Source organism: Papio anubis, chromosome 1 (assembly GCF_008728515.1).
Source record: "Papio anubis isolate 15944 chromosome 1, Panubis1.0, whole genome shotgun sequence".
In the NCBI taxonomy this organism is placed as follows: Eukaryota; Metazoa; Chordata; class Mammalia; order Primates; family Cercopithecidae; genus Papio; species Papio anubis.
The window spans coordinates 207,086,657-207,100,810 of NC_044976.1; the positions used below are offsets into that span (position 1 = coordinate 207,086,657).

The 14,154-nt window shown below is 36.8% G+C and overlaps 1 protein-coding gene across 13 annotated transcripts in view; it reads left to right on the forward strand.

Annotated features, from left to right (window-relative positions):
• The window catches only part of RYR2 (ryanodine receptor 2), a 785,691-nt gene that overhangs the window by 605,827 nt on the left and 165,710 nt on the right, over window positions 1–14,154 (forward strand). For all 13 annotated transcript variants that reach the window (XM_021934115.2, XM_021934128.2, XM_021934136.2 and 10 more), the window contains 4 exons: window positions 1,351–1,440; window positions 2,196–2,333; window positions 11,700–11,777; window positions 13,086–13,161. In XM_021934115.2, coding sequence (XP_021789807.1) covers window positions 1,351–1,440; window positions 2,196–2,333; window positions 11,700–11,777; window positions 13,086–13,161 — 382 coding nt within the window. The remainder of the gene's footprint in view (window positions 1–1,350; window positions 1,441–2,195; window positions 2,334–11,699; window positions 11,778–13,085; window positions 13,162–14,154) is intronic.

Consider the following 14,154-nt stretch of genomic DNA (forward strand, 5'->3'; position numbering starts at 1 on the left):
CCTCAGCCTTCCAAACTGCTGAGATTACAGGCATGAGCCACCATGCCTGGCCAGGTTTTAGGTATAGTTCTATATCAGATAAAATCTTGAAAATTCTTAATCAGGATTTAACAATTATTTACCTTTTCTATTCTTCTGTTGCATTTCTTACTACCAACTAGATCTGCAGTTTGCTAAAAATAGATTACATTGGCCAGGTGACTTTTTTGTGTGTTTTCAAGAAAAACAACACAAATGAGAAAACTAAAGTAGCTGCATCTATGAGATAATTTCTACATACTATGAGATTTTCTAAAGGAAATCTTATGCCTGAATATTCACATTTAAGTTGAGCTCAGTCTAAACTTGACAGAGGATAAAGTAGGTTCATCAGAGGAGTTGAGTTGAGATGGTTCAAGAACCTAAAATACTCATATATTGATTTGGTAAAATGAAAATCAGACACCAAAGGTTGCTTCCAGAGGATGTGTATGCTTCGTAACAAATCAAGATCATCATGCTAGAGATGTCATATTGAGTTTCAAACATTGCCCTGGCCAGTCAGTCTTTCAGTCCCTCTAAGAAACCCTTTTTTTGCTGGTTTTGATAAGTATCTGGTTCTTCATTCAGTAACCGATTTACTACGTAAGTCAGTAAGGATCTATCTTACATAAAAACTCCACTAAGTACTGAGTGGGTGGAGTTGGTGATGGAGAGGAATATTACAGGAAGGTATTCCAGTCTAATTACTCAGACTCTGTAGGCAGACCAGAAATGATATAGGGAAATGGTGATATGTACAAATGAGCAAAATAATATGGAATGAATGTGTTGAGAGAAAATTTGATGAAAGAATGGATAAAACAGGTGGCATTATTCAGAGAAGACTCTGAGATGCATACTCTAGTTTTCCTATTTAAAATGCATGTTTTTTATTTACACTTCACAGGTGGGGTCCCAAGATGGGTCAGAATAGATATCCTTGGGACCATGCATCACCTGTAGCCTCCTCCTGTGGGAATGCTTATCGGCACAATTACAAGACCTTGGTCTGTTTAAGGAAGATTGGGTGCTTCTAGTCTCTGGATAAAAAGACTTGTTCCAGATGATTACTGAAAATACATCATGCAATATATCCATGCAACAAAATACATTTACTCCCTGAATCTGAAATTTAAAATAAAAGAAAATAACATTGATTAGGATGGATATCTTTATAGTGACTTATGCTGGATAAAATTTCAATCTTAACCCTTACTTTAGTTCACTTTAGGTTTATTTTATCAAACATGCACTTAAACACCTGTATATGTACACCCTCTAAAATTAACACATGTAAAACAATTTTTAATGTTTGCCTTTTTTTTTTAGTTGGCAAATGGATGGATTTATGGAGAAATATATTCAGACTCTTCTAAGGTTCAACCATTAATGAAGCCATATAAGCTATTGTCTGAAAAGGTGAGGATTTTTGGTTTGTTTTAGTTTGTAAAGTTTTTATTCTTTTGGAAAATATTTTTCTTTGTTACCTATTTTTATATTAAAATGACTTCTTTATTTTAAAGTTGGTATTTTTTCTTCCAAAGGCCCCATTTTTAAAAAACTTCTTATATTTTGTCTTTTCTTCTCCATTCTTATTTTCTGTCAGCATTTCTGTGTTTATTCTCTTCTCTCCTTAACATTTTTCTTTTCCTTTTTGGTTTTTATTCCTCTTCCATATTTTTAAGTACTTTAAAAAATCTTCTTATCATGCTTAAAAGTTTCTTGATGAGTGATGACAAAGTAATAATGTGCTTATTATGTATAGGTTTTCATATATTTGACTTCTTTGGGGAAAAAAATGAATATCTTGACAAATGAAGTGAAAAGGATTTCACTTCATTGTGAGTCACATGTATATTACATAAGCTGTCCTTTTGTTCTGTGTCTCTCCTTTGTAGTTTCTGTGTTAGGTCCTAGGAACCAGGTCCGCTAAAGGAAATTGACCTTGATGCTATATAATGAACAAAGTGAGGATCCCTCTTAGTAACATTAGTAAAACTAGATCTCTGCTCACACTCTGCTTTTAGAATTTTACTTTCCTTTTTTATTTTTAAATAACCTATGCGCATCAGATTTTTAAAAAGTGAAGGCAGTCTATTCAAGAGCAAAGCGTTACTTAACGTTTTTATTTACATTCATAATATATCTGTTGTTTTTTGGTTTTTCTTCTCTAGGAAAAAGAAATTTATCGCTGGCCAATCAAAGAATCTTTAAAAACTATGCTGGCTTGGGGCTGGAGAATTGAAAGAACTCGAGAGGGAGACAGCATGGCCCTTTACAACCGGACTCGTCGTATTTCTCAGACAAGCCAGGTAAGAATTCATCATGGTGATGAATCAACTGCTTATGTTATGGACTAAATAATTTTGTTAAATTTAATTATTGGGTTTTTCTTAAAAAATAATTTGAAAATTCTGAAGACTCACAAAATTTAGAAGGGAGAGAAAAAAGCTATATTACCTTTTCTTTAGTTTCAAGGGAGGTTAAATGATGATTAAGTTACTGGACTTTATGTACAAGCCTTCCGTTTTCTGGCTAGTATAGAAGAAGTAACCAGCTGTAGGACATGGGTGAAGCTGGAAACCATCATTCTCAGCAAACTAACACAGGAACAGAAAACCAAACACCACATGTTCTCGCTCATAAGTGGGAGTTGAACAATGAGATCACATGGACACAGGGAGGGGAACATCACACACCAGGACCTGTCGTGGGGTGGGGAGCTAGGGAAGGGAGAGCATTAAGAGAAATACCTAATGTAGATGACAGGTTGATGGGTGCAGCAAACCACCATGGCACGTGTATACCTATGTAACAAACCTGCACGTTCTGCACAAGTACCCCAGAACTTAAAGTATAATAAAACATTTAAAAAAGAAGAAGTACTCAGTTGTAAGGTCCTAATGGAAACAGCACATCATGTTCATTCGCTACAGTTAGTTTGTCTATGAAGCTTTCTTCTCATTTCCAGTGGGATCTGAGGGTTGGTTCTTAGGAAAGAGTAGGATGTTCAGACAGTCATGATCCAGATCTAGAACGCACAGGGGTGCTCCTGTCTGCAGAGGGCAGGTATACAGTCACACAGGCAGAGCAAGAATTCACAGAAGATGTTGCTACTGGACCATGTCAAGGGAGTTCAACCAACAAGCAAGACTCTACCCATAGGTCTTAGGTGCTCAAGGTGGCAAGAGTAAGGCACAGCCTTGATGTGGAAAAGCTGGGGTTCAGGGTGGACACCAAATGCCACCCATTAACATTTAGTCACAAGGTCATGTGAGCTGCTTACCTTTGACCCTCTCATTTCTCCTGGGAGCTAAACCTGTCATTATTCTTTTCTTGACCCCTCAACTCACTATATATGTGGTTTACACCAAATGTTGTTTATTATTGCTATTTACACTGATATCCTTTTTTTCAAAAAAAAAATGAGGGCCTAACAGCATGTGCTTCACATGCTCCATAGTTGAAATAGACTTTTTTTTGTATCATTTCAAATTTTTTTTTATACCTTAAGTTCTAGGGTACATGTGTACAACATGCAGGTTTGTTACATATGTATACACGTGCCATGTTGGTGTGCTGCACCCATTAACTCGTCATTTACATTAGGTATATCTCCTAATGCTATCCCTCCCCACCTCCCTCCCCACAATAGGACCCGGTGTGTGATGATCCCCTTCCTGTGTACAAGTGATCTCATTGTTCAATTCCCACCTATGAGTGAGAACATGCAGTATTTGGTTTTCTGTTCTTGCGGTAGTTTGCTGAAAATGATGGTTTCCAGCTGCATCCATGTCCCTACAAAGGACACGAACTCATCCTTTTCTATGGCTGCATAGTATTCCATGGTGTATATGTGCCACATTTTCTTAATCCAGTCTGTCACTGATGGACATTTGGGTTGATTCCAAGTCTTTGCTATTGTGAATAGTGCCACAATAAACATACATGTGCATGTGTCTTTATAGCAGCATGACTTATAATCCTTTTGGTATATCCCCAGTAATGGGATGGCTGGGTCAAATGGTATTTCCAGTTCTAGATCCTTGAGGAATCGCCACACTGTTTTCCAAAATGGTTGAATTAGTTTATAGTCCCACCAACAGTGTAAAAGTGTTCCCATTTCTTTACATCCTCTCCAGCACCTGTTGTTTCCTGATTTTTTAATGATTGCCATTCTAACTGGTGTGAGATGGTATCTTATTGTGGTTTTGATTTGCATTTCTCTGATGGCCAGTGATGATGAGCATTTTTTCATGTGTCTGTTGGCTGTATGAATGTCTTCTTTTGAGAAATGTCTGTTCATATCCTTTGCCCACTTTTTGATGGGGTTGTTTGTTTTTTTCTTGTAAATTTGTTTGAGTTCTTTATAGGTTCTGGATATTAGCCCTTTGTCAGATGAGTAGATTGCAAAAATTTTCTCCCATTCTGTAGGTTGCCTGTTCACTGTGATGGTAGTTTCTTTTGCTGTGCAGAAGCTCTTCAGTTTAATTAGATCCCGTTTGTCAATTTTGGCTTTTGTTGCCATTGCTTTTGGTGTTTTAGACATGAAGTCCTTGTCCATGCCTATGTCCTGAATGGTATTACCTAGGTTTTCTTCTAGGGTTTTTATGCTTTTAGGTCTAACATTTAAGTCTCTAATCCATCTTGAATTAATTTTCGTATAAGGAGTAAAGAAAGGATCTAGTTTCAGCTTTCTACTTATGGCTAGCCAATTTTCCCAGCACCATTTATTAAATAGGGAATCTTTTCCCCATTTCTTGTTTTTGTCAGGTTTGTCAAAGATCAGATGGCTGTAGATGTGTGGTATTATTTCTGATGGCTCTGTTCTGTTCCATTGGTCTATATCTCTGTTTTAGTACCAGTACCATGCTGTTTTGGTTACTGTAGCCTTGTAGTATAGTTTGAAGTCAGGTAACGTGATGCCTCCAGGTTTGTTCTTTTGGCTTAGGATTGTCTTGGCAACGCGGGGTCTTTTTTGGTTCCATGTGAACTTTAAAGCGGTTTTTTCCAATTTTGTGAAGAAAGTCATTGGTAGCTTAATGGGGATGGCATTGAATCTATAAACTACCTTGGGCAGTATGGCCATTTTCACAATATTGATTCTTCCTATCCATGGGCATGGTATGTTCTTCCATTTGTTTGTGTCCTCTTTTATTTTCGGTATTGATGGAACGTATCTCAAAACAATAAGAGCTATTTATGACAAACCCACAGCCAATATCATACTGAATGGGCAAAAACTGGAAGCATTCCCTTTGAAAACTGGCACAAGACAAGGATGCCCTCTCTCACCACTCCTATTCAACATAGTATTGGAAGTTCTGGTTAGGGCAATCAGGCAAGAGAAATAAATAAAGGGTATTCAGTTAGGAAAAGAAGTCAAATTGTCCCTGTTTGCAGATGACATGATTGTATATTTAGAAAACCCCATTGTCTCAGCCCAAAATCTCCTTAAGCTGATGAGCAACTTCAGCAAAGTCTCAGGATACAAAATCAATGTGCAAAAATCACAAGCATTCTTATACACCAGTAACAGACAAACAGAAAGTCAAATCATGAATGAACTCCCATTCACAATAGCTTCAAAGAGAATAAGATACCTAGGAATCCAACTTACAAGGGATGAAATATACTTTTAAATAAATTGAGTTCTGATTTGGGCATATTTTACATTAAATTGTCTTTGGGATGTATCATATATGGATGGAAATTATAAAAGTGTGTTTTATCTATTTTTTGTTTCTTTACGCTTTTCTAAGTAAAATAGCTTTTATTTTAATCTGTTTCAACAAATGCTGAGCACAAAATGCGTACTAGGCAATGAGAATACAAAGACAGCAAGACAATTGTAATCCTAAAAATCATAAAATAGTGTTAGATAAGGTCAAGTTAAATCTACTACAACATGGTACAGAAAGGGTGAGACTAGTGGTATGTACAAGGCACTACACAGTGTAGAGAAAGGGATGATTTTTAAAAATTATTCTGTAAGGCAGATAAGAAATAAGAAATTACTGCAAATGCAGATGACTTTAAGCTTCATGAAAAATAAGGGAGATTCTTCCACTGCTCTTAATAGCAAAAATTATGTACTCTAATTTAAAATCATGTATATTTTATATCATCCCTCTTTCCCTTTCTCCTTTTTGTTCTAATAGTAAGCCCTTAATAGATCCTATTAACCCGTGGAACCATCTCTCGTGTCTTAGTGATTTTTACAGTGACATGTGATTTTTGAAATTTATTCTTAAATCTCGAATGTGATTTCAAAATATTAGGTGATGCTTGTGCCAGAGGCACAGTTTGTAAGGTAAGAGGAAGGGCTATGGAATTTCACCACTTGGGCTTAAATCCTAGTAGTGCTGCTTTCTAAAAATGTACATTTGGGTATTTGATCTCTGTTTGCCTCATTAAATGTGAACTCTTATTGTTACTATTGTTATGTCAGTATTTCTGTTGAGAGCATTTATTGAGGGCATTTCATTAGTGGTAAATGAAAAAGTATATTTGTGTTTGTAGCACTTTGGCCTGTAGGTAAGAAAGAAAGAATAGTTCTGTCAGCCTCAGAAATGGGGAGCAATATACACCGAAGGCCACAAATCTATATATAACTCTTGCCATTATTTTCGCCCACAGGTTCTTTAAGCATAAACCCATATTATTTCAAATATTAACATAGATTGTCATTTCTTCATTACTTGCCTTATAACTTTTTGTTTTTTAACTATCATCTTGTTAAACTTCTTTGTCTTTTTTCTGTTACTGATTTCTTATGTGATTATAAAGCAATTTTCTATCATGTATAAACTCTTCTGACTAAAGGAACACTTTATAGCATCATTTTATATAAGGAATGTAAATGGATGAGTGAAGATCATGTGTAGATGTGATTCTGACCCTGAATGCACCAGCTTTTTTTTTTCTTTTTACTGGGGCTCAGCACTCCCTCAGGGACGTACAGGTGGCCCATGGTTAATGGCAGTATCTGGCACAGCCAGCCTGGGTTGACATTCTGGTCTCACCCCTGAGTACCTAGCTAGTTATGTGAGCTTGGGTAAACTGGTTAACCTCTGTATGCTGCAGTTTTCTCATCTTTAAAATGAAGCTGGTATGAGTCTCTGCTTTGAAAGAATGTTTTGAGTGTTCTCGTTATAATGCTTATTAATCACTTAAAAGAATAACTGGCATATATTTCAATATGGGTGAGCCATAATTTTTGGCCTTATTATCTTTATGTGGATCAATAACCTGATGAATGTCCTTTGTTTGCCATAAATACCAGAGGAAGACACGAATCCTGATTTCAGGAAATCTACCGCCCACTTAGGGCTTTAGAATTTGCACATGTAAGACAAACATAAGGGTATGAATAACACCAGTATCAACTCGACGGAATATACAATAGAGTATATAAGGGCTGATAAAAGTTACAAGAAGTTGATTGGAGAGGGGTTAACTGGGTGGATTTTGACCCCCTCCTTAGTAGGGATACTAAAGTCAACAGCAAAGAACATTTCTGACAATCTCAGGCATATCCCATAGGTTTTCAACAATTACTTGTTTACTCCCAAATTCCAATGCCTTACCTCATATCCATTTTTCAGTACTACAAATGTAGGATAAAAACTACTTAAAACAAATGAAAAAATAAGCTTATACCCTGGAAGGGGAAGGGAGATTAGAATGAAACTTTTGGAACGTGTTACTTATCTAGAACTAAAATACAGGATAGCATAGATGGATGATGCATTCATTCCTTCAGCAGATATTTATTGAGCACCCATTATGTATGCTGCATTGTTCTAAGCTTTTCAGATAGATCAGTGACAAAATGGACAAAAATCTCTGCTGTCCAGGAGCTTACATTCTAATGCGGGAAATAAACAACGGATAGAAAGGCCAGGCATGGTGGCTCATGCCTGCAATCCCAGCACTATGGGAGGCTAAGGCAGGGGAATTGCTTGAGCCCAGGAGTTTGAAAGCAGCCTGGGTAATATGGCGAAACAACATCTCTACAAAAAATAGAAAAACTAGTCAGGTGTGGTTGCACGGCACACACCTGTAATCCCAACTACTCAGGAGGCTGAGGTGGGAGGATTGAATAAAGCCAGGAGGTTGAGGCTGCAGTGAACTGTGTTGGTGCCACTTCACTTCAGCCTAGATAACAGTGTAAGAGAGACTCTGTCTTCAGAAAAACAAGTTCTAGCTGTGCTATGATAGAGTATAACAAATATCATGAAAAAAGAAAACAGCATAGAAAGGCAAATTGGGAGTGCAACAGGGAGATTTGGAAGGTGTTTGGAGGTGAGTTGCAATTTTAATATGGAGCTTTCAGGTATATTTCATCAGAAGGTGAATTGAATAAAAACCTGAAAGAGTTGAGGGAGTTACACAGATTTGTAGGAAGAATGTCCCAAACATTGCACATGTGCTAAGGTGGGAGTGTGTGGGAGATAAGGAAGTGAGCGAGGCTGGAATCCAGTGAGTAACATGAGGGTACAGTGGTCTCAGGGGCCAGGTCCTATAGGACACGGGGGACCATCTTAAGGACCTGGATAAGTGCTTTGGTGTTAGAATCACTTTCAAAATTTGGTGCTGCTGTTTGCTATCTACATAATACAGTTTATGACTTTTAAAATTATTTAATTTCTCTTGAGCCTCTTTTCTCTCATTTTAAAATGATAAAAAGTAATACCTACTGTTCAGAGTTGTTCTGAAGATAAAATGAGATAATCTGTGTGTCCCGATAACCACACACCTGGTAGTTGCTACTGCTGCTGTTAATGCTAATAAGATTAGTATGAATGTTAAACCCCCTGGCTCCAAGATGGTGCATAGTCCAGGGAACCTGAAATTGTGCAAGACTTGGCCAGTCTTCTGATTTCTGTGTATCTGAAGAAGAAAAACAGGCAATTAAAAGCATAAAAAGAATCTGTCCCTAAATAAGCAAATATTTACCTACATTATTAAAACTGGCCTCAAGAACTTAAAGTGAAAAACTTGTAAATTTCAGTTATATAAGGAAAGTGGTTTAAGGGGAGATTAAATAGTGGGAAATCTATTTTAGGAACAAATAGAGTTATAGAGTTATTGCTATCAATAAAATTTGCAGAAAGTCTAATATAATTTGTCACCAGTTTTAAGACATACACTTGCCCTGTTTTAATATCTGTGAGATTGGGAATCATTTTATAATCTTAACATTAATGAGAGATGGTATGTGTCAGATGCTGGAAATATTAGTAAAGCCCAGCCCGTGCCCACATATTTTTGCTGTACAGTGGAGAAGACATTGCTTAGGGAAGAACAAAATAAATAGTTTGGAAATGTAATTCTGACAACAAAATGGAGAATGAGTTAGAGAAGGATGAGACTGAAGGCAGAAAGATAGACTCCTGAGGGGGATGTTGTAGACATCCCAGAAAAACAACAAAAAACAAAAAATGTTGTGTCTGAATTAGAGCAGAGACAGTGGAAACAGAACACCATGGTATGTCCCAGGGATATTTTTGAGGTAGACAGAATTTTGTGGCTGATACATGATAATAGATGAAGGGGAGTATATTAGTCTGTGTTTACGCTGCTGATAAGGACACACCTGAAACTGGGCAATTTACAAAGGAGGAGGTTTAATTGACTCACAGTTCCACGTGGTTGGAGAGGCCACACAATCGTGGTGAGAGGTGAAAGGCACATCTCACATGGCAGCAGACAAGAGAAGAATGAGGAGCCAAGCGAAAGGGGTCTCCCCTTATAAAACCACCAGATCTTGTGAGACTTATTCCCTACCACGAGAACAGTATGGAGGAAAGCACCCCCATGACTCAGTTATCTCCCACTGGGTACCCCCCACAACATGATGGAATTATGGGGGCTACAATTCAAGATGAGATTTGGATGGGGACATTGACATGATGATGAAGGGGAATAATCTGAGATGATTGCCATGGATTCTAGCTTGTGTCCCCAAGTTGATAGCCGTGTTAGGTGAAGTAAAGACCATAGGAGTGCTGGGGACAGCAAGCAGAGAATAATGACTTTGATTTTGTATGTTGTGGTAGGCAAAATTATGACTCCCAAATATGTTCACCCACTCCTCACTACAACTGTATGGGAGCTATGGTGTTGATGGTAGTTATGTTAGTAGTGGTGGTAATGATAGTATACTAGCAGTGAGAATAGCCATTTACTAAAATCCCTGATCCATTCCTTTGTGTCAGGCACTTTGCTACGGGTTTTAAATCCATTACCTCATTTCATACCAGCCTTTGAAGCAGGTGGTCTATTTAGCATATTAAAAGAAAAAGTTCCACTTTGGGAGGCCGAGACGGGCGGATCACAAGGTCAGGAGATCGAGACCATCCTGGCGAACACAGTGAAACCCCGTCTCTACTAAAAAAATACAAAAAACTAGCCGGGCGAGGTGGCGGCGCCTGTAGTCCCAGCTACTCGGGAGGCTGAGGCAGGAGAATGGCGTGAACCCGGGAGGCGGAGCTTGCAGTGAGCTGAGATCCGGCCACTGCACTCCAGCCTGGGCGACAGAGCGAGACTCCGTCTCAAAAAAAAAAAAAAGAAAGAAAAAGTTCAGACAAATTAAATTTAACAGAGTTTAACTGAGCAAAGAACCAGTGGCAGTCCCTGGAACCAGGACAGGTTCAGTGAGAGTCCGGGACTGCCATGTGGCCGGATAACATTTATAGACAAAAAGGGAAGTGATGCTCAGAAAACAGAAGTGAGGTACAGAAAAAGCTGGATTTATTCCAGCATGGTGTTTGCCTCCTTTAAACAAGGTTTGAACAGTGTCCTCATGGTGAAAGCACAGAAGCCAGGGTGCCGTTAAAACTGACCTGAAAGTTAAGTATCACTCATGAGCCTGTTATTAATTATAGCATGTGTTACACTCACTTTTATTTTACAAGCATGATAATGAGCTATATTTTCATTTTGTTTTTAGTTTGTTTTTTGTTTATGCATTTTAAATAAGAGAATATACACAATTATGAAATATATCACAGTATAGTTTTAGATTTATAAGCAGGAACTAGAGCTCATTTCTGTGGTGCACTTTCACATAATATGCCATTGGGTGGAAGGAGGTAAGTGCCCAGGATGGTAGTGAAACTTCCTTAAAATTGATGAAGAGATATATTTCATTTTTTAAAAGCTTTAATTCAGAAGTTAAAGAAGTCTCTTCCTCGAGGATTTCCAAGTGCATTATTGAATACCATATGATATACTATGATAATTGAAAAGTTAGTTATACTTTATTCTAACATTTGACTCATGAAGACATTTGTAAATATTGACATCTTTGATTAACTCTCGCTTGCTTGAGGAAGAGTAAATTTCATTGCAGCCATTTTGGATTTGTAAGAAACTCAAAAATGTAATGGTCCCCTGCATAAGATAATGTTTCAACATTTTGGATTCATGGCACAATATGTTAAATTCTGATAGTGAATTTTCAGGATTGTCAATCATAAATCGTTTTCAGACACCCAAATATAATGTTAATGTGCGAGATGTGTTTACAACATCATTTTGTAAAGAAACTTGCCAGTTTTATCTGAGGAAACACGATGTTTGGAAGTTTGTGTTATATTTTTAAAGTATAATTTAAATCTCTCCTCACAAGGTGTTTAATGAGGCACTATTTTTTCACACAAATGATCTAGGTTTCTGTAGACGCTGCCCATGGTTACAGTCCCCGGGCCATTGACATGAGCAATGTTACGCTATCTAGAGACCTGCATGTAAGTACTATCAACTTTTAAAACTAGTCTCGAAACTTAATTTTTAAGAAGCATAACATAATACTTTCCTGCATATATTTCATAGCATGGTTTATTTGAATGTGGTGATCCTATAATGGATCCATGGAATTTATAGGTTATATACTCTAATTTTTTAGTACTATCAAAATTGATAGCTGGGTGTGGTGGCGCACACCTATAGTCCCAGCTACTTGGGAGGCTGAGGCAGGAGAATCACTTGGACCTGGGAAGCGGAGGTTGCAGTGAGCCGAGATTGCACCACTGCACTCCAGCCTGAGTGATAGAGTGAGACTCCCTTCCAAAGGAAAAAAAAAAAAAAAAAGTTGATACAACTTTTCTAGGGTGTTTCAGCCACATAACATATTTTCCTTAAAGATAATAGCCATTTAAAAATCTCAATGTTAAATAGTTGTGTGTGAGAAGAGAGTAAATGGTTAATAATGCTCTGCGCAAGGGGCACTTTCTTTAAAGTTTTTCCTGAGAAATTGATTGCATTTGCAATCCTTATTGCTCCATACACGGTCTCATCTGTTCTTTTTTGTTACCAAGGAACCTACTTTGAAATAGCAGATTTGAAAGTAAGATAAAATTTATTGCCTTGAGACATAAAGTTAATAGGTCAATTTGGTGTTCAAATAACATATTAGCATTGCTGGTAACTGTCTTGTTCCAAGAGAAATAAGGAAAAAAATATAAAATTTACATATTGTTAAATTGTTTTGTTTGCCATTTGTTATTGCTTCCATATGAACGTCTTAAAATGACACAGTAAACTTGAAAATCAGATGTAAAAGAATCTTAGAGGTAATCTTAATCAAAACCCAAAAGATCACAGAAAGATTAACTTGGCTAGTCTAAGATCTCTCACCTAGTTTGGACAGAGATTGATTTAGAAATCAGATCTTTGATTGTCCATCTAACATTCTCCACATTCAAGTTGAATAAGATTTAGGTCATTTTTAAGACTTTGGAAATTAAAACAAGAACTTGTAAATAAAAATTTTTTTCTGAAGTCCATAGCTATTTTGGTTTCATTATTGAATCAATGTCTTCAAACATTATGAATAACAATGACCATTCTCATCTGCTGTTTAGTTACTGTGTCATACTGCAAATCCTTACAGTTCGCTGGGATTCAGATTCTAAAGAAGAGTGTGTGATTATCTTTTAAATGTATCGTAGCACTAATACTGTATTAGTTATTCCTTTAAGGCATCTAATATTATGTATTAGAAAGCAATGTTACCCTTTTTTACTTATTGAAGTAATAAATATTTTTGTTTTAAGGCTATGGCAGAAATGATGGCTGAAAACTACCATAATATATGGGCAAAGAAAAAGAAAATGGAGTTGGAGTCCAAAGGTAATATTTTCTAAAAACGTGTATTAAAAAACAATCAGAGTTCAATCACATGAATATATAGATGAAGTAGTCTTTTTAGCACAAGAGCTTATTATAACTTTTTAAAATTAGAATGGTTTAAATGTGCCTGTAACAGATTGAAGGTAGAAATGCTGTAATTTCCTAGCGGCTAGTGTATATTTTCTTGTGTTTCAGAATTTTGGCAGCTTTCTTTTACCCATTTTAGCTTATAGATTTCTATACTTCTCATCCTGATATCTGATTTGTTCTATGAATGACTTAGACTTCCCTCTCTGACTCTCTTCCCCAACTTAAATATCTCCTATTTCACCCCTTTTTATTTCCTGTCTCAGCCTCTTTCGTCTAGTCCAGCTATGTTACTGTCTCTTATATGCTTTTGCTTGTACTTTTCCCGTTTTTTTTATTCAAATGCTAAATGACCTAATGTTCTCTTAGGTATTTCTCAAGTCTTTTAAAATGTATTTGCATAAATATTTTCTTCAATTTAATGTATACTACACTGATGATATCTTTCAACGTTATTTATTTGCCATTAGTCTATACACATATTGTTCATAATGTGGGGGGTGTGTGTGTGTGCGCATATGTGCTGTCCTTAATGACTTCCTATATGGTTTTCTTTCCCCCAATAGGAATATATTATTTTCAAGGTCAGGGCCACAACATTTATTTCTTTTGTAGTCCTTATTGTATAGTTACAGGTGCCAATAAATCTTCTACTTTTTGTTTATTTGACTAGGTAAAAATGTAGAAGGGGAGAAGATTTTGAAAGTGGGGATGTTTCATGGTGAAAAGTAAAACTGTGATATGGAAGGATGGTACCTGGCACCAAGCACTAGGAAACAGAGTAACACAAATTAGGGTTAGTCACAGAGAGGAAAAGAGAAGATTTCACATTTTTAAATTGCCTGTTTCAAAATGCTGCTCAAGGATAATATGCCTGTATTCTAAAACCGCCCCATAAATGTTTGT